This window comes from Asparagus officinalis, chromosome 1, assembly GCF_001876935.1.
Source record: "Asparagus officinalis chromosome 1, Aspof.V1, whole genome shotgun sequence".
NCBI lineage: Eukaryota > Viridiplantae > Streptophyta > Magnoliopsida > Asparagales > Asparagaceae > Asparagus > Asparagus officinalis.
Window position 1 is genome coordinate 98,259,445 of NC_033794.1, and position 25,267 is coordinate 98,284,711.

General features: G+C 36.8%; 1 protein-coding gene across 1 annotated transcript; it reads right to left on the reverse strand.

The window, feature by feature from the left end:
- Positions 6,059-18,780, reverse strand: LOC109828764 (protein arginine N-methyltransferase PRMT10). Its single transcript, XM_020395685.1, has 8 exons — positions 18,497-18,780; positions 16,534-16,726; positions 16,326-16,431; positions 13,720-13,909; positions 10,516-10,701; positions 10,332-10,415; positions 6,868-7,069; positions 6,059-6,359 (listed from the first exon to the last, which is right to left on the reverse strand). Exons 1-7 carry the CDS (start codon positions 18,662-18,664, stop codon positions 6,893-6,895), a joined length of 1,104 nt encoding a protein of 367 aa, XP_020251274.1. The 5' UTR covers positions 18,665-18,780; the 3' UTR covers positions 6,059-6,359; positions 6,868-6,892.

Consider the following 25,267-nt stretch of genomic DNA (forward strand, 5'->3'; position numbering starts at 1 on the left):
TTTGATCTCTGATGCTTCTCTCAGTCAAAGCTTGAAAATCTCCAATTAACTGATAATCAACCAACCCCTTTCTCTGTAGCCATCGATGGCTATTTATAGGAGTTTGAGCACGTAACCGACGTGCCATAATCGTGGAGTCATGGGCGTAACTGATGTGCTGGACTTGTGGAGTCGTGACGTAACTGACTCCTGTAATCTAGCCCACGTGGCTGACTGGGTCTTTATGACCGTTACAGCCTGATTTAATGCGGGTGACGAACTTCACTGCGTTGGCGAACCTCGTTCTTATTGCATGGCGAGCCTCGTGAGCTTCATCTTCACTGACGAGCTTTAAATCTGATGACAAGCTTTGGTTTCATTGATGAACTTCACCTCCAATGATGAACTCCGAACCCCGTATCCAATGACGAGCTTTGAACCTCGTTTCCAATGACGAGCTTCATCTTTGATGTCAAGTCTCATTTCCAATGATAAGATTCGAACCTCGTTTCCAAATGACGAGCTTCACATCTTATTTCCAACGACAAGCTTTGTTGTTTGAGACGAGGTTCATCATTGTAATGACCCTCGTCATGCTCGTTATGAGCTTCAACGTTCTAAGGCCAAATGATTAGCCAATGATCTATGAAGATCCATGAGAGTGGAGGAGAGATAGGCTTTTTTCATTAGCCTCTCCATCTCCTCTCCTTCTTTCATGTTGATCATGCCTATTTATAGGCTTAGGAGTATTATGAAGTGAGTTAATGGGCTTTAACTCCCTTTAAATGAGGGAGTTAATGATCATTAACTCCTATTTAAATGGATGAGTTAGTGGTCATTGAGTTAATGATCATTAACTCCTATTTAAATGGATGAGTTAGTGGTCATTAACTCTCCTTAAAGGGGTGAGCTATTGGTCATTAACCCTCATTTAATGTAGCCCTTTGAAACGGTGCCTGACGAAGTTCGTTTACCAGACGATATTTGTTCGCCTGACAAGGTTCGTTTTCCAGACGAGGTTCGTCCATTTCGCTATATCTTTGGTGAGCTTAACTACGGCTTCATCTTTGGCGAACTTCATCTTCAATGACGAACTTCGTTTCTAGGTGATCTTCGTCTTTTGATGGGCAAGATGTTGTTTGTCCTATTGAACTAAGACAAACTTTATGAATTGAGGCTGAGGTTCGTCGTTGTGACGACCCTCGTCGTACTTGTAGTGAGGCTCGACTCTCCTTCGTTTCTTGGCATTTTTTTGTGTCTACACCAGTTCTAGCTCACACCTTACTAGTTCTAAACTCAGCCCGCGTTTTTTACATTCACACTTGTTAATTCATGCTTCTACGTTAGTTCTAGCTTCTATTACCCTAGTTCTATCTTGTATATAGCCAGTTCTAGCCCACACCTTGCTAGTTCTAAACCCAACAAGAGTTTTTTACATGTACACTTGTTAATTCTAGCTTCTAGCTTAGTTCTAGCTTCTATTACTCTAGTTCTAGCTTGTATATAGTCAGTTCTAGCCCACACCTTAACTGGCTGTATACAAGCTAAAACTAGGGTAATAGAAACTAGAACTAAGGTAGAAGCAAGAATTAACAAGTGTGCATGTAAAAAACACGGGCTGGGTTTAGAACTAGCAAAGTGTGGGCTAGAACTGGCTGTATACAAGCTAGAACTAGGGTAATAAAAGCTAGAACTAACGTAGAAGTAAGAATTAACAAGTGTGAAGGTAAAATACGAAGTCTGGGTTTAGAACTAGTAAGGTGTGGGCTAGAACTGGCTGTATACAAGCTAGAACTAGAGTAATAGAAGCTAGAACTAACGTAGAAGTAATAATTAACAAGTGTGAAGGTAAAATACGAAGGCTGGGTTTAGAAAGCTCACACCTTGCTAATTCTAAACCCATCCTTCGTATTTTACCTTCACACTCGTTAATTCTTGCTTCTACGTTAGTTCTAGCTTTTATTACCCTAGTTCTAGCTTGTATACAAGCTAGAACTGGCTGTATACAAGCTAGAACTAGGGTAATAAAAGCTAGAACTAACGTAGAAGCAAGAATTAACAAGTGTGCATGTAAAATACGCGGGCTGGGTTTAGAACTAGCAAAGTGTGGGCTAGAACTGGCTGTATACAAGCTAGAACTAGGGTAATAGAAGCTAGAACTAACGTAAAAGCAAGAATTAACAAGTGTGAAGGTAAAATAAGAAGGCTGGGTTTAGAACTAGCAAGGTGTGGGCTAGAACTAGCTGTATACAAGCTAGAACTAGGATAATAAAAGCTAGAACTAAGGTAGAAGCTAGAATTAACAAGTGTGCATATACAAAACGCGAGCTGGGTTTAGAACTAGCAAGGTGTGGGCTAGAACTGACTGTATACAAGCTAGAACTAGGGTAATAAAAGTCAGAACTAACGTAGAAGCAAGAATTAACAAGTGTGAAGGTAAAATACGAAGGTTGGGTTTAGAACTAGTAAGGTGTGGGCTAGAACTAGCTGTATACAAGCTAGAACTGGGATAATAGAAGTTAGAACTAAGTTAGAAGCTAGAATTAACAAGTATGCATGTAAAAAACCCTTGTTGGGTTTAGAACTAGCAAGGTGTGGGCTAAAACTGGTTGTATACAAGCTAGAACTAGGGTAATAGAAGCTAGAACTAACGTAGAAGCATGAATTAACAAGTGTGAAGGTAAAAAACACGGGCTGAGTTTAGAACTAGCAAGATGTGAGCTAGAACTGGCTGTATACAAGCTAGAACTAGGGTAATAGAAGCTAGAACTAAGGTAGAAGCAAAAATAACAAGTAACGGTTAGAAATAACTTAGTAGTCAGAATTAACAATTGTAGCAGCTAGAACTAACTCGAGGGCTACTAGAACTACCACGATAGCATCTAGAAATAACATATTATTATGTATAACTATTATCAAATATAATTAACAATGATTTATAAAAACATGACTGTATCCTCATTTATAACAACGATTTATAACTACCGTCCCAGCTTACAACGATTTTTGGTAATTAAATATTTTTTCAGCCTATTTTGCTAATTAAGTTTTAGAAGTGGTCTATTTTAAAAATTTGTTCGAAATTAAAATACAAAAAGATTGCGCACATTAGGTTTATTGCAAATTCAGCTTCCTCCAAAAAGGCGTGGATGTCTCGTGAAAGTGGAAAAATGGAGACAACTTTTGACTATTTTTTAAAATTAAATCGTTCATTTATTTGTAGCTGGTCAAACATTTTTTCTTTTTTCTTCTTCTTCTAGCTAATGGATTAATGCTCTGTGCATCTCGGCCTGGTGACTAAAAAAACATCCACAACAGAATCGGTCATAATTTACAAATACAGAAGCTCATAAGGGTAAATCCACAGTCATGTAATAAATTAAAAACGTAGATATATTGTCAACATGAACCCTCAATTGATCAAAGTCATCTCAAATAAAAAAAAGAAAAAGTAATGTCCAAATCTCAACGGGGCACAACAACATCATCATTTACGGTAAAGATCAATCTCAAAGACCAACATACTCTCGTAGCATCATCTTCTTAAATTCATCAAAGTATAAAACACCATCTCCATTAACATCATACCTTCGGATCATCTCCCTGCACTCCTCAACAGTCTTCAATTGCCCGAGCTTTTCGAGCGTTTTCCTCAAGCTCTGTGGCGGCGATCTACGGCGGGGGAGCGGCGGCGATCTACGGCGACGAGGACGGGTGGAGGAGGGGAGGGGAGGCGGCGACGAACTCGAGGGGAGCCTTGGGGGCCTGAGCGGAGGCGGCAACGGTGAGGAGGGCGAGGACCAGGTTGACGAGCTTAAGAAATCTCTTAGTTTTAGAGAGAGGAGAGAGAGAGAGAGAGAGAGAGCTTCTCTATAGATCAAGAGAGAGAGAGAGAGAGAGAGAGAGAGAGAGAGAGAGATAGATGATATGAGTGCTGGGTCTGAGGGATTGAGGAGAGAGGATAAGGATAATTTGGGGATTTTAGCTTAGCTGACATGTAATAATTGATAAAAAAGGCTGTAGTATAAAGTGTCACACATCAATGGGCTGATTCACATGGAAAAAACTATGAGGGGCATCGTTACATGAAGTTTCTCCTTTTAGGGTCTGTACATATTTTTCCCCTTTTTTTAAATAGTCATGCTTGTTCTATAGAAAAAACAAGAGACTGCGGAAAATTAGAAGTCCACATTGTGTCTTCCTCATTCCACAATTTCACAGTTTAACTGCGGTCAAGATACACGCGTGATGCACGCCAAGTTATAGCTGCTTACTAACAAACCTTTGGTACTTTTGACTAGTTAGTAGGGGTGCTAAATTGTATCCGTATCCGAGAAAATATATGTAAACGTATCCGTTAGGATACAAATATGGTTACTCAAATCTATAACCGATAGGATATGGTTACGGATATGGTTTTATAGTGAAATATCTGTATCCGTATCCAAAATATCTGAATACATATTAGTCATACTCTTACGATAGTTTCGATTCTTAGATTATGAATTTGTGATTAATTTTGATGATCAATATGTCTAATCTTAACTTTTTAATTATAATGAACATATTGACGAACTTTTTTGTATCACATGAACTATGTTTTTCTCCATACTATCTAGTTTTCTCATATCCATTTTGTATCCGCATGCATATTCGCTCATATATCTGCATGAATATCCGTAACCGTATCCGATTTTAGCGGATATGATTATGAATTTTTATTACCGAGATATATCAGTATTCGTATCCGAGATGGGTAAGTAGATAGGATATGGTAAGCATCATATCCGAGCCTTATCCGGACCGAGTGCACCCCTACTAGTTAGCAAGCCCTCTCCTTCCACAAGCACCACAAAATAAAGCCCACGAACAGAACTTTGGTATCCTTCACCATTCTATCTGAAATCATATTGGGATTGATAGCGAAGTAGTTGACTGTGGATATTGATTAATGAATACCCTTTATAGTGAACTGATGATACTCGTGAATAAGCTCGAAAGCCTTAAGAATGGACTTTATGGTATGTTTGGGGGTTCACTTATTAGGAAAGGGAAGGAAGGGAAGGAAGGGGAAAAATTCCCCTTCCTTTCCTTCCCCTTCATTACCCCCAAATTCCGGGTATAACGTTTTGTCACAAATTTACCCTCATTCCTCTCATTTACCCTCCTAAATACAACTCCCAAACAAGGTTAAATTACATTTCTCTTCCCCGCCCCCTCTCTACCCACCATCAAAACAGGCCATTAGCCTTTAGCTGTCCAAACTCGCATTACCTGAGAGGCTAAATTGCAGAAAAATGCCCTATAATTTCAGCAACCTTGCAAATAAATGATCCCTATGTTCAAACTGAGCAAATAAATGTCCCAGTGTTTCCTCTGTTTCCAAATTTTTTGTGAAGACAAAAACATCCCTTCCCAATTAAAAAGAAGAAAATAGTTCACATAGGTGAAGGATGATTTTCATCGTAATTTGGATGAAGTTTAGGGATATAGAACTGTCGTGAAATATCATGCAACAACTCACAGGGGTGGGGTATATATTCCAAGAATGTTCTAACGGGGAGCATCAATTCGCAACATTTTAAAAACTTTGGGGGTTTATAATTTCACGGTTTCAAAACTTTTGGGTATTTATTTGCAAAATATGAATACACCGGGGCGTTTATTTGCTCAGTTTTAAAATAGAGGTCAGTTATTTGCAATGTTAGTAAAACTAAAGGGGCATTTTCCCGCATTTTAGCCTTACATGTCATCTCTAACAAAATTTCAAACTCACTATAAGCTTCCTGAAGTAGAAGCAACCATCAGCATACATTAAATGATGTGATCTTCTTTTATCACAGCGTCCTATATTCGCTCAAGGCTCTTAAATTAGTAATACAATATAACAACATTATGCCTACATTATCAGGTCATGCTGCTTGTTTCTCATCATAGACAGCCATTGCTACTGGACTATCATTTAAGTTGATGGCATGCCTACAGTTGATAATAAACTGGAGATTGTTCACAAAAGGAAACAGTATGGCCAAAACTTCATGCCACTACATGTTGATGCGAAGAACAATAAGCAAGAAGCTCGCGGCTGAAAAGAAACTAGATTTGTTCATGGGAAAGAAAAAAAACATTTTGTAAAGGCTCACAGGAGTTGTATATCGTCTGCGGGATTTCCATTGAGACCCTACTACTACTGCTCATAGCAAACCAAAATTTTTACCAAAAAGAAAGCATCAAAATAAATTAGTTAATGGGAAAACAGAATAGTTAGTTTGATACAGGTACAGACAACATTTTAACTGTCAACAGCGGCATTAATCCCCCCCAAAGAGGACGAGAATTGCTCTCTCTGGGCGGTGTCAGTGTTGTACTGATGAAGTCTCCTGAAATGTAAAAGCTGAATCGTTAATACATTAAGCCAACAATAAGAAAATCACGGGTTTAGAGAAGATTTTGATATTAAAAAGAGTTATTAGCACCTAAATACCCCCGAGTTTGCACTAATAAAAAGAGTTATTTAACTTTAACACCTCAAGGTTTTTCGTCCAATGAAAGACCCCAAAGTTCCAAAAAGTTTTTAACTTTGGTGTCCCTGTTACGTCATTTTAGGGTATCAAAGCTAAAGATTTTTGAACTTTGGGGTAATTTTTGGGGCAGAAAACCTTTGGGTACCAAAGTTATAAAATGGTGTAAGCTTCGAGGTATTTAATTGGAAATAATCCTATTAAAAAAAGGCAATAAGAGACATAGGAATAATGAAAGTAACAATTGGCGGCAAGTTGAACCTCAGAAATGATATTAAGGATTATCAGTACCATTGATCAGTGCATTTGAAATCTCACAATATTCAGAGGCATGGATGGTATTAGTACTGAAAAAGGTAAAACATACCTTTCATGAAATGTCATGCCCAATTTCATTCTATGTAAAACTTGGAAGTGATGCGTGGATGTCTCTGACCAGATGCCTGCTGCAATTCATATGCAAATTCCACATCCATCAAGCGATGATTCTCTTTGGAACGACTCATTGAGAAAGATACAGTTAAACTGTCACCCTTATTAACTCTTGGAGGTGGATGTAACATAAATACCTGCTCAAACAAAAGAAATATTTGCTTAGGAAAGAGAGAAGATTGACTAGTATTTCATATGCAGGTGCTCTAGTTTCAATCTTATGCAAACAAGACCTAAGTGCCAAGGACCATCACAATTAAAGCATTTTCACAATGTTTATCAACCATAATTTTCAACGCACAGAAAGAGTTCACCTCCATATGTCAATTTCTCCCCCACAATGGCACACATTGGTCAATTTAAGCAAGTTAAATATCATGTAATTTTGATATGAATAGTACCTCAAATTATAATCATGAATTAGTATCCACCAAAGGGAGATAAATGAAACTATAGCACAACCAGAACATTGAAGTGGAAGTAAAACTTTTGTTTTGTATCCTGAAGCCAAATCAGACTTTTAATTTGTCAACTATCTCAAAAACTGGACTACCTAGTAAATGATCTCCATATTAAAAACTAAACCTCCAAAAGTCCTCATAAAAGAGAAATTATAACAGAGCACAAAATCTCGTCGTCATTGCTTTGGTCTTTTGCCAGAACCCCTGGAGGCAGACTTGAATATTAGTAAATTATGCGTCTTGGACAAACATAAGGAGCCAATTGGAAGTGATCCCGCTTTTTTTCCTCCTTTAACAACATACCATTTAACTGTTCAATATGAGGTGGATGATGAAGGGAATAACAAAACTGGAAGGTTAACATGGTGTGAAGAAAGGACTGACAAGCAAGTTATTCATTTTGCTTCAAGATGTCCTCTTTGTTTCTAGACATTACTACTCAACAGAATGAAGAGGCAACTATCTAAAAGGGAAAGCCATGAGGGGATTAAGTGAATTGGTATATGTTAAAATTGAACAAGCTGAGCAATACCAACAGGAGGTTGACTGACAGCATCCCAGAACATGTGAAACATAAAAGCGACCAGAAATAATAGGAGAGAGAGATAGTTCATATCACACTACAGCATGAATTGAATTGCAACTACAAAAAAACAGGATTCAACTAATATAAGATTATAAGGAAAAAAGAACCTTCGCCATTAGAGATGTGAGTAGGATGAGTTGCAAATCCAAGAGATTAACAAAAGGTAGTAATAGGATTCAAATAGACAGTTTCAAAACACTCCAGAATGTAACTTTCCATGGTACACATACAGCTGAAGAGCAATAGACAACCTTTCCACGTGACCTTGCTGAGAAGTCATCATACTCCTATTGATTGGGGATCAATAACTCTAAGACAAGTGTCAATTATAGAGGCATGATTTGATTTTCAAATTGTATTAATTTAGGATTGAAGTTCTTATGAGTTTCAAATTTAATTAGGTATAAAACTTCATCTGATTTTCAAAATGTCATACGGATAGAGTACAAAGCTCCATGTAAGGAGTAGTAGGACTACATTGTAAAGCAGAGAGATATGATGAGAAAAAAATTGTGTTGCTTGAGAGTTTGGAGTGATTCTATAGTTGATGCTTGTGCATGAAGCTGTCCTAAACTAACTCTAGATCCAAATTTCCTCAAACAGATCACCACCATACCATCTACCAAAAACAAATAAAACAAAATAAAAACTCCGCCCAAACTCTTTCACGAACAGCAGTTGCCCCCCTCCTTCTGACATCTGCAGAAAGCTTTGTCTTCAACTCCTTGAACTCACTGACCTATCTTCGTCCTTAACCAAGGCCTGAGCCACCGCCTCATCGTCATCAACCTACCCTCGAATTCACCAGGAAACTCAATGGCCAAGCAGACATCGTCCATCTGAAAGTTTGTGTTTTGTACAAGATTGCAAACTAAAGGTGTTTGTTGATCATCGACTCAGGTAATCTCCAACCTGACCATATCTTGTTAAATGTTTATTCTTAAAGTTGCAGTTTATAATTCTGTAGTCTGTAGTTAAATTCATCCCAACTTATTTGAGTTATTTGCATGGTGTGATAGGTTATAAAATATTTGCACAGGCCTTACTCATCTTTAGAAACTTGCTTGCATTTGTTTGCTTGTTTGTCATTTGACATTTATTTAGATCTATTTAGAAGTTCATACCCTTATAGACTCATGCTGTGTCACTTATAGTCTCATTAATAAACACAAAATGGCAACACATCCACACTGGAAGAATCCACCAACTAGGGTTACTAAATTTACGTCAACCTTCTTAGAGTATCCCCATGACTTTGTTAATGATACGGGTCAGAACACAACTAAATAATTCTCTAGCTCTGATCTTCTAATTATTCTCTCTTTTTTTATGAATTTTTTTTTACTACATTCTTCTTATTTGTTTCGCTTGTCATATGAAAGCACTCTAAACTGCATCATTTACTTTTATTTAGTTAATTAGTTCGCCAAGTTAATACTCAATAAGCACATGGCACTTGTAGTGAAGACACTTTATGCTCCAGGTTGTCATGTATTTGCTTAAATCCTTGAGGAATTCGTTCTTCGTGGTTAAAATAGGAACAGATTAGGTGTTCATGTTACCTAAGAAAATGAGCATTAGCAATCAAAGTGCAGTACTTGTCTTCATGGATTTCTTCACTGAAAACTAAACACCTTACATTAACAAAGGCAATTCATAAATTAGACACCCAAAGAGGACACATTTTCGGTCGAGTTCAAAGCAAATCCTCCAAGCTGAAAGAGAAAGGCATGATGAACATTCCGTATGAATCAGATATTCAAAATTTAATGTACCTCATGGTGTACAAAAGGCCTGACATTGCACATGCCATTTGTATGGTTAGTTGATTCCTCCCAAATTTGAGCAAAGAGCATTTGGGGTGATAAAATGGATGTTTTATATCTCAAAATGAATTTCGAAGGAGTATTTATTCTTTGGAGATGATCATATAGTGTTGGTTATTTATGTGGATGCCGAAATGACCGATCATATTTATACTAGAAAATCTACGATAGTTATCCTAATAGGCAAAGCTAGTCTTAGTGATCAACCGATTTGTTCTTTATCCATACTAAGCTTTACTTATCTGGATAATATTTTTTCTTTTGTTGAGGAGGTTATGATTAATTATTAATTACTAGTCACACCTATTCGAAAAAAAATTATTTCGCCATCAAATATCCAATTGATTCCTAAGTGGTAGCTGGATTGCACGCAACAGACAATGTGCTTGCAATGCAGATCAGAACACAGAAAGTAATTTTAATTTATTTAAACCATAGTCCAAGACTAAAAGTAACATCATTTTTTACCCTCACATACACTAGCAATCAAACAAATTGGAAAGCTGAAATTGATGAGAAAACAAACCTGTTGGCCCCAGTGTGTGTAATCCTCTGTGCTAGGGGCAGTAGTCAACTCAACTTCACTCATGGCTGGGTTCTGCATGCTACCCTGGGACAGCATAACAAAAGTATATGTATTATTTTGTAGCTGTATACATAAAACACACAAATAAAGTAGTAGTAGCAATAATAAAAGAAGGATTACATACTCGAAAATGAACATCAAACCACCCAGCAAATCCAGATAATTGTGTGTGATCGATATTGATGCTCGACATGAAGTTTGCTGTCACATTACGAATATCATCTACCGTAGCTGTCAAACAATCAATTTCCTTGATGATAGCAGGGGTCCCAACTATTTGATGTGGGTGAAGGTTGTTCCACAATGAAGTCTGGAAAAATTCAAAACACCCATATAAGGTAATACTAATTCAAAATAAGAGGACTAGTCTTCATAGCAAGAAGAATCTGAAAAGAAGAAAGACATAAATGCAAAAGGAATAGAAATATGAAAATTATCTGATATATGAGATGCAGATCTGGTCAAATACAATTTTAAAGAACAACTACAAAAAAGTGAAAGGATAATTGCATGAACCTCGAGCTTTGAGCTTTGGTTATGGGAATATTTCAATGGTTAAGGGAAACAATTAAGAAGTTAAAATTGTTAAATTATTATAGGCCACAATAGGTCACAAGTTAGTAGACAAGTGGTTCGCAAAAATATCCTCGCACCTCAATCCATACATGCATCATGTGGTCCAGTCTATACTTGTGAATGAAGAAACACCACGATATACTGTATTGAGTATCATAAAGATGTAAATGCTTCCAAGGAAACTACAGCTATTCTGCCCAGAATTGCACAGTATGAATCCACCATGGAACTAACAATTTTGCTTTCTGCTTGATGTTTCGCCATATAATCATGTTCTTCACTATCTGATCTCCACATAATTAGTCATAGTACCAGCTATATTAAGTGCATCATAGTCACTTTTTTAACCAAAGAAGCTAAATGGTTCCATCTGAAATATTTCCTTGGAAAAAAGGATCAAGAGCATTAAATTTGTCCAAGAATTGTGTGGTTTTTCTATAAAAAGCTCCAGCGTGACTTTTGCTCAGAAAACGCATAAAACAAAACCACTTGAATTCCAGCAGCATTCACAACTAAATAAGATTAAAAAGCAACAAAACTTCAACAGAAAAACTTCAAAACATATGTGCACGAGAAAAAAGCAACCTGAGGCCAGCTATGAAGCACGGACACGCATAACATGAAGCCGTGTCGTGTCGTGTCCGTGTCGGACACACGTGTCGAACACATGTATCCTATGTATTTTTTAGGATTTTCCTCGTGTCGGCGTGTCGGATGGCCGTGTCGGATCCGTGTCCGTGCTACATAGGAGGCCAGTATTGAGGAGAGGAAAGCTTAAAGCGGAGCAAAGCAAACAGGTGTTGCTTGGGCCTTAAAGGCTTTAGCACGAAAATCACCAAAGGTATCTTAAATAAACTTTAAAAGTAAAATGAAAAACAAAAGAAAATAGAAACAATGAAAATTGGAATCTAAATTTTGAAATAAACAGGAAAAGTTTTGATGGTTCAAATTTATAGACAATCACATATAATATATGATAATATCTCGTATAATATCTAAGAAAACAATTCTACAAAGTATGATAACCATAAACTTGTTAAGAGATGGTCACTGAACAATCTGATTTACATATATAAGAATTAAGAATGAACCATTACAAGAATCAAGAAGATATATGTAAATACTCAAACATCTTACATAATTATATTGATAAAACTACAAAAAAAAATTATGAGTTATAATACTCGTACAATAGATTCATTCAAGCATCTTACAAAGGCAAAAGGTCAATAATTTTACAATTTAAGAAAAGAAGATAATAACGAATATCTACAAAATCAACAAGATGAAACAATATAAAAATTTGAAAAACTTGGTGAAAGAATGGGTCAGAGTTCTATATGAAAATAATGAAGTAATCAAGAAATAACATTTAAAGATTTTTGGGAGTTTTTTGTTGTTGCAAAATATTTTCCTAATAACCTTTATGAAATCAAAGATAGCTTTAACAGAGTTGAGTTGGCAAAACAAGTGCAACAAGGATTCAACATAGACCTTAATCCTACTTTAGCACACTAGAAGGTTTAAGGCGGGTAAAAGTAAGACTTCAAGTTTTTACGTTTGTGTTAAGGGGTCTTTGCTAAAACTTTTGGCTGAAAAAAGTTGGTCACTGGTCTGATTCAGCTAAAGCGGGACATGCATTTGCTTTCACAACAATGCTAGAGACTAGTGTCCTGGTTTGTTTCAGCTAAAGCGCAGCTTTCATTGGCTTTTACAACAGTGCCTAATGCCAAATAAGGTCCCCAAACTAAGAAACAATGTGTCAAATCTGAGGAATCAACTTCCTCAATTTCTATACAAGTCCTAAAAACTCCTAAGCAATGCCTGCATTATACTACACAGGCTACATCAAGGAGCAAACATCTATCCATAATTCCTGCACAAAATAGTCTATCAAGCATCAAGTTTTTGTTTCATGTCAGCCTTCTCATTGCTTTTGATTTCTCAATTAACCTCTGCTGGTTCTCATTTTCTCATCTGCATTATAAAATTTGAGGCCGAGTTTTCTCCAACTAAAGAAGTGAAAGTGAAAGACTTCTTAAAATCAATAAAATTAAAAGAATTAAAAATAAATAGATCTAGATATCCAGGAAAGAAATCTCTAGTCAAGTTAGGATTGAAAGAAACCAAAACTAGTTAAATCTTGCTTTAGCTTAGATTGAAATTACTTTATTTGAATAGTACTTAATTTATTTATATTTAATTCAGATTAGTTATGATTATGATAACTAGTTTGGCTCCGATTAGGATTACAACCTACAGTTACCAATGAGTATAATTTGTTTTAGTTGATCAATTGAACTTCTGATATTTGGTAAAGATGAGTATGCATATGAAATGCTTACCTATAGAACCCTAGCCTAACTTTCTTTCACAGATACCATCTCCTCTTTTTCTTCCTCAAATTTCCAAAACAGCCCAGTCCTAACCCAATACTAATTGCCTAGCTGCTGCCACGTCCATGCTGCTGCCGTATCTCTTTACCACATCTAAAATTCTAAACTTTCTTTAGTTTTGTTCCTTATAAACATTTAATATATATTTATATTTTTTCTCTAGAAATTAAGCCTCATCCTCGACTAGATTATAATTGTTTCTTAATCAGTCGTATAAAATTATTCCTAGACCATCTACCAATAACACAAATGAAGTATTTACATCTAAACAAATAGAATGCATAAGCAGAAAGATTCATGTGCACCGTCTGTGTCTACCTCAAGATATTGAAAGTTGAAACAAAAATCGAAAGTACCTTGAGATAGTATTTTTCATTCTCTTCACGGTATGCCTTTGTTAAAGCATTCATATTAACCCCATAATGTGTTTCAGTGTCAGCAACGAAGCTGTACCAGTCACTCATAGCAGAATTAAAGTCACCCTTTTTCTGGTCTGCAAGTCCAGATCTTATAGGTGCTACCCACATGCGAGCATGACTAGGGTACCTGCATGAAAGAGAATTAACGTAAGTATAGCATCAGCTATTGTCAACTGTAGTAATGAACATTGACCAAAGAAAAAGGCTTTAATTCAATAACAACATTTTTTGGTTAGTTGTCTTGTTGTCAATAGAACTTTCCTCGTGAAAAGTTTTGCTCCATGAATAAAGGAATCTTCGAGGACAGAAAAAACCATTTCAATATCTGAGATTTTCCCACTATGCAAATATAAGAGCTGAAAGGAAGATAATAGTAGTACAGTATATTAAATTGAGCAAGAACGTTACCAAAAATTTGAAACGAAGCAGAGTAGCAGGCTGAATTTTGCCCTGATCATAGTTTATCTCTCAATGGAGATCTGGTTCTCAAAGCTAGAATATATGCACATGTTTCTCAAGCTAGATATTCTTATATGATTGCAAGATACGAATACTGAGTGCTCAAAATTTCACAAACTGTTTTCTCATGATAATAATAATCTTTATAAAGCTTAAATAAGCAAACACAAAAAGAACTTTGCAGATTTGCGAAACATTCATAGTGTTTGAGCATTTGGGACTTGATAAGATAGACATTTGTATCCTCCTACAAGGGCTACAATAGTCACGTCAGTTTCTCTTGCTGTTTTTGCTTCCTAGATGTAAATTCATCAAAAGAAAGTAGAAGTGCCTTCTCTTATGCCTCTGATCTATCATAAAAACACTTCCAAGCAAGGTTTTAAATATCGGATATCGGGGAAATATCGGATGGCTAAAATTCATATCGGATTGCAGATATCGGGGAAATATCGGGGATATGTGGTAAATATCGGAATACCATAATGAATGTTTGCATACATAGTATAATGCATTAAAATATAATCTCGACATATGTAATAAAATTTAAGCATACAAAATATGAATAATATATGTTTAGGATCACTAATCAACCTTCTAAAACAAACAAAAGTGCAAAACAACGTTGCAACATTTGATCTGCTTTTTTTAGGGCAAAATATCATTTGATATAATGGGGAACTTTTGATATCTCGCCCAAAAATTCCAAACACGGTATATTATTTTGCAACAAGCTATATAAAAAGATAAATTGGTTCACATATCGGCTAATATATCGACCATATCGGGGATTTGTCACTCAAAATAGCCAAAAAATGGTAAATGATATTTAAAGACCATATCGGTTGCGGCAAGCCCTGTAAAAGGATATATCGGGGGATATATCGGGCCATGTCGGGGATATTTAAAACAATGCTTCCAAGTTTTAATAGGCAAACATGAAATTGTTTTTCATAATAGTTCCATGCTAGGCTTAATGGTAAATAAGTAGCTGATTTACTTTTTCTAGATGAAAGTGCATATTGAAGAAACAAAAACTAAGTACAAAAATATTCAGACAACCAAATCATACATCAAAGTAGAAGTGGCTTATAAGGAACTGCACTTGTAAAGTTGTAAATCATAAGTAGGAAGTCACATTAAGTTCGAAACACAAGAATACTCATCAATTCCCTATAAACTTTTTTACATGGGTACTTCTAACATGGAGCCATACCCATACCCGACACATGTCATACCCGTACTAGACACTTCTTGGATACTCCTTAATTGGACACTCTTTAAATACATGCATATATTTATTCGGACATGTACTCAGTTATACAATGCATGTTTAATTTAAAACACATGTCATAAACTTCTTGGATATATATCATTCTCTTAACATCCATTTTTGTAAATTGTTGGATAATAGTCAAGTTCGCTTCAGCCTTAAGAACTATGATTTAAAAGGGCCGTTTACATATACAGCTCAGAACTATGATTATATCCCATGAGTTTTAGCCGCGTCCCTATACCCTAACTTCTACAAATTTGCCATGACCCGTAACCATACCAGTACCTGCACAATCTAGCCTATAAATCAAATGACATTGGAAATGTTCACCTCATATTCACCCACAAGTATAAAGTCAAATAAGAGCTTAGACTTGCCTAATTTCCATAGTCTGATAACTAGATTTACGTTAAGAACCCATATTAAACAATTTAGCATATCTGGAACTCCACTAGATGCTGCAAGCGTGCTGAGGAGATGCCAACTGCTACTTTCACACAATTCCATTCTTCTCATTTACAGTATCTTATTAGTTACATGAACAATGATTCCTGCATGTGTGACAGTATGAGTTTCTCTAACCTTACATTTAATGCATCAGTATCTACTATTTGTGAACAAATTACAACACAATGTGTCCTATCTAGGCATTTTTTCCAATACAAAACTCATGCATTTCATAAGATAATAATCTAGATAGCACAAACTGAGAAACAATTGACTACCAATATGAACATGCCATGAATAAATAACCAATTAAATCAATAAAATTCATTAAAAAAGATAAAATATCAAAGTATCAGCAACTTACATCATCCCATCAGGCTTCAGCCACCTGTCACGGGCCCATATCACAGAATCAAACATTGACTCTCGCAGAAGAAAGTAACCCATCCACTCTGAAATTATAACATCAACTGTACCCAAACAAAGAAAAAATTGAGCCAAGCCTTATTAAGAAGTTACTCATTTGTACTCATAAATCATAATAAGTAACAACAATTTCATAATGCACCCACCATTTTCAGGCAATGTAACATCCTCAATTGATCCCTCAATTACTTCAACCACATTCTCAACATCATTAGCCTTAACAAGCTCTCGGGCATGCTCAGCCATCTTTGTGGCCTCAACAGCGTAAACCTTCCTTGCTCCGGCCTGTGCACTCCAAATCGCAAGAATCCCGCTGCCAGTGCCCACATCCAACACAACCTATTTCCCAAAATAATACCAAGAAACTATCAAGTTTTGCTGAAGATGAATAGCATATCAAAAAAACAAAGTTTTTTTTTTGTGTGTTTCAGATATTGGTCCCCAAATCAATTAGAAATCATTTTCCTAATCTAAACTTTAAATTTATTAACAGAGATTATTTGCACCACTGGAACTATATTATTTATCGTATCACTAAAACTAAAATATGAGAGAACATATTCTCCTTATGGATAATTCTAGATACCTTCTCTATTTATAACGTGTTTTTGTAACTAAGCTTCCTTAATTAGTAAAGAGTATAATAAATAGTATAACTTAAATATGGCTTTAGTTTTGTTTAAAGATATATGCCTCCTAAATTTGTTACCAGGTGGTTAGAATAATTCGAAGAGCTTTGATTAGGAAAATGAATAAACCAGAGTTATTATTGAGCATAAAAAATAGGTACTAAATATACTATGTACTTGCTTTAATCCCAACCATAGTAATACTGTCTAATTGATTTACCATACACGCAACAACTAATCAACGAAATAAATTTTGTGAGGAACAGGAGAGAGAACCAATAATGGCATTTAAATTGGGAAGGACCAAATATTTATTGCATTTAATCCATATTAACATGTACCCAAGGACGCCTGTTAGACAAACCCTAAAATCTAACTAAAATCCTTTGGTATTTTTCTCTCTTTTACCTGTTAGACAAACCCTAAAATCTAACGAAAATCCTTTGGTTTTTTCTCCCTTCGTTTCATTACTCTCACTATTTTCTTTCTTCTCTCTAGTTTTGATGTGTCTTCTTTAATATTTGTTGGCTTATGTAATTTTTTCGAGTATTGAATTCGTACAACAAAAAATATACAAAGATGAGGGTACAATGGTAAACTTTAATGGCATTCATTTTATTATCCTTACTTAACTTGAATAACTAATGATATTCAAAGGAGTTAGTTAAAATCTAAGTTATCCCGACACCTCATCTGGACTGCCATACCCATGTACGACAGGTGTCCAACTTTGACACTCCATGGATACTTCTTGGACATTCTTTGAATATCCATAAATGCATATGTCTTACACTTTATGTCATTTCCTACAATGCATTAGGCGCGATTCAGAAGTACGATTTTAAACAATTACTTAGGCATCAAGCTAAAAAAAAGCAGTTTTTCAATTCACAATCTACTTAATAAGCGAACCATTATGACGTGTGAATGAGAAAACAAATTCGATCTCGCGTGATTATTAGTTTCACTGTGTGTGTGTATGATCGTGTCCCCGTATCCTACTCCTCACACATTTGTTGTATATCGCACCTGCACCCCACATCCAAACCCATGCGTGTGTAACATAGCTTTTTATTTATTTATTCATGCATACACGTGTAACATAGCTTAAAATACACTCTTGAGCACTTGTTTTATTGGGTGATAATTCCCTTATCCTTGCTTGTTTTAATAACTTCATGAGACTTCGACGAGTTTCTTACAACGTACTTTTGAGCGCTCATTTTAAACTAGGCAAAATTTCACAAAACCTCCAAGGAGTTCGGCTCAAAGATTAACCCCGAAAAGTTCGGTGATGTCACTTTAAACCCCCGAAGGCCTTTGCATTTTCTCTTGGATCGACTTTCAGACAATCCCCAACTTAAAAGAGTTTGGGGATCAAGTGGGGTTTCCAAACTTCTTCGAGGGTTTATCTCAGAAGGGGCCACACTTCTCCGGGGTGTTTGTGAAAATTGTTAGGGGGGGCGAGATAAGACTTCACCTTGTCTTTGAAATGGTGCTTGTTCTGGAAGACGGCGTTGAAGTAGGCGTCCATGCGGACTCGATCGGAGAGCATCTCCTTCTGGTGGTAGAGATACGCGTAGGTGCAGAAGTAGTTGGCGAAGTCTACGCCCTTGTCCACGCTCGATCCATTGCCCCTGCTCTCCATTATCGCTCGACGCTCGGTGAGGAGGAGGAAGGAGAGAGGGGGGGAATGGGGGCTGGGGTTTATTAGGGCTTTGGGTGATCTAGGGCTTGAGTCGAGGAGGAGGCGGAGGCGGGAACAGGACGTGATATTGCAATTTTGGTGGGTCAAAGTTTGGGCTGAGGTTGTTGATATGCTGGGCCGTGGTTGGGCTTTTGTCCGGTACTAGCCCGAATGACGCTGGGCCACACTGTTACGGGCTTTGGTTGTTTGATAATAGGGCAAATTTTCAAAACCGTCCTATTTGCAAACTTAATTGCAAAAATATCGACCCGTTTTGTGCTTATTTTTCAAATTCGACTTGAAGTCCCGTGAACTTCTATGAATGTTTGAGAGGAGGATTATCGGAGGACTAAACTTCACGGGACTTGAAGTCTTGTGAAATTTCAAATGATTTTTTTCAAAATCGACTCAGTTTTAGCCAGTTGGCTGAAACTGTGTTGAATTTGGAAAATAAGTACAAAACGGGTCAATTTGGCAGCTTTGAAAATTTTTCTTTGATAATACTTTGAAAATTTGGCAGCTATGATACTCCAAAATTAATATTTATTTATTTATTAGTATAAAGGGCAAAACAAGTAATCAACATCTTCAATCCTCAAAAACTGTCAAACTGGATAGAGCTTCGCTCACGAAACCAAGTTTTCGCCTCCCTCCATTCATACTCCATCCTAGCCGTCCTTGGATTACAAATGATGGATTTAAATCTAATATATAGGCCAATAATATTAACTAAATATGTATTATGTGCTATCAATCAAGATTGCCTCATTAAAGTGATATGATTTAGGGTTTGGACCATTAATGCATAATTAAAGTATGGGTCTCCTATGTGTAGAGACCAAATATAATTATTAATTCTATGATTGGCTGAATTGATAATTATGAATAACTTGTATCAGTTATAAATAGGGTTGTGGCTCCCCAAATCTCTACGTATAATCTCTTTCTGATTTTTTATCTTTAGAAAGATTAGGGTTTCTCTAATGAGGATATACATACAAGATTCGAAAGATCTGCATCTCAAAACTCAAAAATCACATCATACTTTATGGATTCGGGTATGGTTTCACATCTTCTCAATTATCTCAATAATTTGACATGAATCAATCTTGGGATTGATTATAGTTTTATCTCTTAAAGCAAAAGTTTATCTTTTTTTTGATCTAACAACAAACACATAAATTTTCAAAAAAAAAAAATTGAGGGATTTGTCTATCCTATTGACACAGATACCTTATATTAAAAGTCTCCAACTTCTCAAAAGAGTATGGTGTTGTTTTATAAATGTATGTCATTTACACTTTGTGCCATCAAAATTCTTCGGTTCCTGCAAATGTGCTGAGAGAAAAAAAAATTGAAATAATAACCATTGTGCCAGTGGTACACCGAAAATTTTAGATTTATTTGGTGTACAAACTTGTCGGCAAATAAGATATAAGGTAATTGCATATTTGTCTCTTAAATTATCTTTGATTGCCAAACAGTCCCTCGATCTTAGTATTCGCTTATTAGTCAATCAAATCATTAATTTTCTTGCAAATTCGTTCATCTACTTAGGTGACGATATTTAGGAGAGTGAAATTCTGTTAAAGGAATTAGAATTAGATGGTTTTCTTGTTATACCCCACACCTATAATTAACTTTATCATTAAAACCTTATCAACTTGTTTCATAATGCATTTATACCCACAATCCGCTCCAACTAAAACCAGAACTCAACAACTTTTTTTGTGTTTTTATAGTATGTCACATGTTAATTTTCTGTACCTTTAGGATTCCACCAATTTTAATGTTTTAAAATTTTAGAGATAAATGAGGTAATAGTTTTAAAATTGTCGAATAAAATATAGCTACTAAATGTTTTTATATTATTTTAAATATAATAATACTATTTTGCTCAAAGGCTATGATAGAAATGGAACCCGCCCAACACGTACTCTCTAGAGTCTAAATCAGAAAAAGCAAATTTTTTTATTCATCGCCCGCCCGATTTGTATTAAAGGCTCAATGGTTATGACAGATATGGATCTGGCCCATTATTTAGACAGATGTGAAGAAACAAATGAGATAAAATAAAAAACCAGCCCTTAATTGGGCTTCGGCCTATAAACAGTCGTAAGTAAAGCGTAGCAAGCACAATCATAGTTAAAAAAAATCACGCATATATACAACAAAAATTCCCGCTATTTTTTGCCCAAAGCATGGCCTAGACGGCTAGAGCCTAGACCTCACCCGGGCGTTTCAGTGCTGTCGCCCACAGAATCCACACTGGCCGACACATCCTAGGCGACCGGGCGTGCCCAACATCGGCGGAATGCCACGCGGCGATGTTGATCCCCCATCTCAATTATTTGGATCGGAGTGCGTTTTAGTCCGGTTGTGTAAAGGGAGAAGCTTGTGAAAGGTTGAAAGTGCGGAGGGCATAATGTCAAAGTTGAATCTAGCACCAATTTGTCGTGAGTTAGATTTAAATGTTAATTTATTTGATTAAATAAAAGTGTTATGCATAATTAATGCAGCTAAAATTTATTTATTTAATGCGTTATTTATGTTGCTGGTGAGTTATGGAGATTGATGGATGATCTGAAAGAATGTGATCGCTAGAAAGTTAGTGTGCGAGTGTGTAGGTGTGAGAGTAACTTGTAACAAAAAGAGAGGTGTAGTCTTTTGTGAGAAAGTTGTACTTCCTTATTTGAATCAAATGAATTTTTGTTAACCCCACCATTGTCCAAGAATTTTTATCCAAAGCCTCTTTTTGAGTCCACAAATTCCATCAAAGTGATATCAAAGCCTCGTTCGATCTAGCCGAGCCAATCGAAGGTGCTCGTGTACGAGATGGCGAACATGATCCAGCCAGAGATTCCGAAGCTGATGAAGACCAATTACGACAACTGGAGTATCCAGATGAAAGTCTTGCTCCGCTCGCAAGACTTGTGGTAGATCGTGGAGAATGGCTACACTGAACCGAAGTCACCTGCAGCAGAAGCAACTCTCACCGCCACACAGAAGAGTGAGCTGAATGAGGTCAGAAAAAGAGACAAAAAGGCTTTGTTCCTATTTTCTAATATTCAAAGGTATAGATGAATCAGCGTTTGAGAAGATTTCCAATGCTCTGTCCTCTAAAGAAGCATGGGAGATTTTACAAAAATCCTATCAAGTTGCGGAAAGAGCCAAAAAAGTACACATCCAAGCATTAAGAGTTGAATTTGAAAATTTAAAATGAAAGCTACAGAATCAATATCAGACTATTTTAGTAGAGTTCAGACAATAACTAATCAAATGAAGAGAAATGGAGAAGAAATTAACGATGTTAGAATTATGGAGAAAATACTTAGGACTTTAGACTCTAAAGTCAAATATATTATCCCCGCAATACAAGAGTCTAAAGATCTTTCCGAGGTTTCTATTGATGAGCTGCAAGGTTCTCTGTAAGCTTATGAACAAGATATAAACATCAGTTCAAATCAAGCGGATAAACTAGATCAAGGCTTGCATAGTAAGATGACTATCAAAGAAGATAGTCAAAGAGGACGTGGAGGCTATAGAGGCAGATGCTCTTTTCGAGGTGGCTCAAACTTCCAACAAGGTCGTTCGATCGAGGAAGAGGTCGTAGCGCACGAGGACGAGGAAGAAGTTACCAAGAGGATAAATCTCAGCCACAGTGTTACAAATGCAAGAGATACGGCCATCTCAACTATGAATGTTAGGAGAAATCGAATCAAGTGGTAGAAAGAAGTAGCTTTGTAGAAAGGGAGCAGCCAAACACTTCAACAGTCCTGCGGACGTACCAGGAGAGTGAAAGCAAGAATCAAGATGTCTGGTATCTGGATTCAGATGTCAATAACCATATGTGCGGCATCAAGGAGTTCTTTACCGAGCTGAATGAGACGATGCATGGAGATGACACTTTTGGAGATCAGTCAAAGATTCCAGTAAAGGGCAAGGGCAAGATAATGATCCAGACAAAGACGGGCGAGAACATGTATATCTCTGACGTCTACTATATTCCAGCATTACAAAATAATATTTTGATTCTAGGTCAGTTCATTGAAAGAGGCTATGATATACATCTAAAAGACCTTGCCCTCACTATTAAGAACAAAAATGAAGTTATTGCAAAGGTGAACATGCCTAGAAATAGACTGTTTACCTTAAATATTCATACTGACTCTGTCAAGTGCCCGAAGACAATCATAAAAGCTGAGACTTGGCTCTAGCATCTATGATTCGGGCATCTCGCATTCAGTGGCATGAGTCTTCTGTGGAAGGAGAAAATGGTGAAAGGACTGTCGCAGATCAACCATCTGAACCAGCTATGCGAAGGCTATATGAAGGGCAAACAACATAGAAGAAGTTTTGAAGTTGGAAAGTCTAGACGAGCAACGAAGTTGCTATAACTGGTACTTACATACATTGCAGGACTATTTGATGTTGTTTCACTTAGAGGAAATAGATACTTTCTCACATTTATTGATGATTATAATAGAAAAACCTGGATTTACTTCTTGAAAGAGAAATCCGAAGCCATTGAGAAATTCAAAGAATTCAAGGAGATGGTGGAAAAGCAAATCGACTATCACATCAAGGTGTTGCGATCAGATCGAGGTGGAGAGTACACATCAAAGGCGTTCGACAACTTCAACAAGCAGCACGGGATAATCCATCAGCTCACAACCGCCTACACACCACAACAGAATAACATAGTGGAGTGGAAGAATCGTACCATTCTAAACATGGCCAGAAGCATGTTAAAAATCAAGTACTTGCCGAAGACTTACTGGGCTGAAGTCATAGATTGTGTTGTTTACCTCCTCAACCATTGTCCAACAAAGAGCGTCAAGTTCAATACACCACTGGAGACCTGGAGCAACATCAAGCCAAGTATCAACCACCTGAAGGTGTTTGGGTGCATCTCATATGCACACATCCCGGAGCAGAAAAGAAAGAAGCTGAACGATCGAGGAGAAAAGTGTATATTCGTTGGGCACGAGAGGAGGACAAAAGCATACAAGCTCTACAATCCAGTTACAAAGAAGATGATCATTTCAAGAGACGTGGAGTTCGATGAAGAAGATTATTAGAAATGGACCGATGAAGATAAAAATATTAAAGGTATGTTCTTTGAAGATAATGAAGATGACTTGCAGGAAGTTGGAAGAGCAGAACAATGTCCACCAAATAGTCTAGCTCCATCAACCCCAACATCGACGCCGACATCATCACCATTCAGCTCAAGTGAAGGAAGCTCTTCAAGGAGAGCAACAAGGAGGACGAGAAGCCTAAGAGATCTGTACGATGATACAGAACCTACCAAGATGATAGAGGACTACACACTATTCTGCTTGTTTACAGAATGTGATCCGGTCAGCTACGAAGAAGCTTCTCAAGAAGACAAGTGGAGAAAAGCCATGGATGACGAGATCGAGGCAATCAAGAGAAATGACACATGGGAGCTTACTAGCATTCATTTTATATCATACTTGTTATGGTTATGGTGTACCTGTTAAGGTTTTAGTATAACTATTAAAAATGATAATTTTAGAGTAATATCTAGGTATTCATATATCGATATTCATTTGTTAAAATTAATTGCTAATCTATATAGTTAACATACAATTGGTAAACTTAATAACTAATGTGTAAACTTAACAATCAATGGGTAGACTTAACACTCAACGTTTAGAATTAGCATTCATTTTATAAACTTTAGAGTTATGCTATAAGCTTAACATCCAAAAAGAAAACTCAACATCGGCTAAGTAAGATTCACTGCTAATCCTTCATTATTCACAATCAACTCATACAATTATAATGTTTTGTCGAGTTTGATGTTTACGTACACACAACTACACTGTGAGATCTCCAGGATATTCTCATTGTACATGACCTGTTACTATCACAGTCCAAAAAATTACATCTCTCCTTGGCATTTCATCAAATACTTTACAAGCAATCTCCAAACCGCCACATATCTTATACCCATTTAACATACTACTCCAAGAAACCAAATCTCACTCATCCATTTCAATTAAAAATTATATAAGCAAGCTCCAATCTATCGCTAGGAAATAAAATTACAAATAATCCAATCATGGAATTTTTTTTGAGAGAAAAGTTGGAGGGGGGAGGAGAGGAGGTCGTAGATGGTTTTGAGGATGTGAGATTGTTCGATAAGGAGATTGATAGTGGAGTTAGCGAAAGCGAGGATAGGAGGAGGGAGTTTGACAAAGGAGATGGTGATCGTGACCATCATGTGAGAAAGATTAGAGGAGTGGGGGTGGTTGAGGAAAGAGAAGATAGCGGTGAGCTCGAAGGAGGAGATCTTATTGTTGTCATTAGAATAAAACTAGTTGCGGATGCACTCAAGGTTGGTAGTGGTCAGGGGGAGGTGGAAAAGGGACATGGCAGGGTGCACTCAAGGTCAGTGATAGCGGAGGGGGCGGGAGATGAAGAATGTGGTGTCAAAGGGTGTCCTCGAGGTTGATGGTGGCGGGAGGGGGGGAAAGAGAGGGAGATGGAGTTGTCAGAGGGTGCACACAAGGTCGGTGGTGGTAGAGGGAGAGG

Excerpts from the sequence above, each read along its gene's own strand:
- LOC109828764 (XM_020395685.1), bottom strand. The coding sequence starts at position 18,664 with ATGGAGAGCAGGGGCAATGGATCGAGCGTGGACAAGGGCGTAGACTTC. Across the intron at positions 10,416-10,515 it reads GGTTTGATGTTCATTTTCGA|GGTAGCATGCAGAACCCAGC; the intron begins GTATGTAATCCT and ends ATGCTGTCCCAG. Across the intron at positions 7,070-10,331 it reads ACACACACTGGGGCCAACAG|GTATTTATGTTACATCCACC; the intron begins GTTTGTTTTCTC and ends TTGTTTGAGCAG.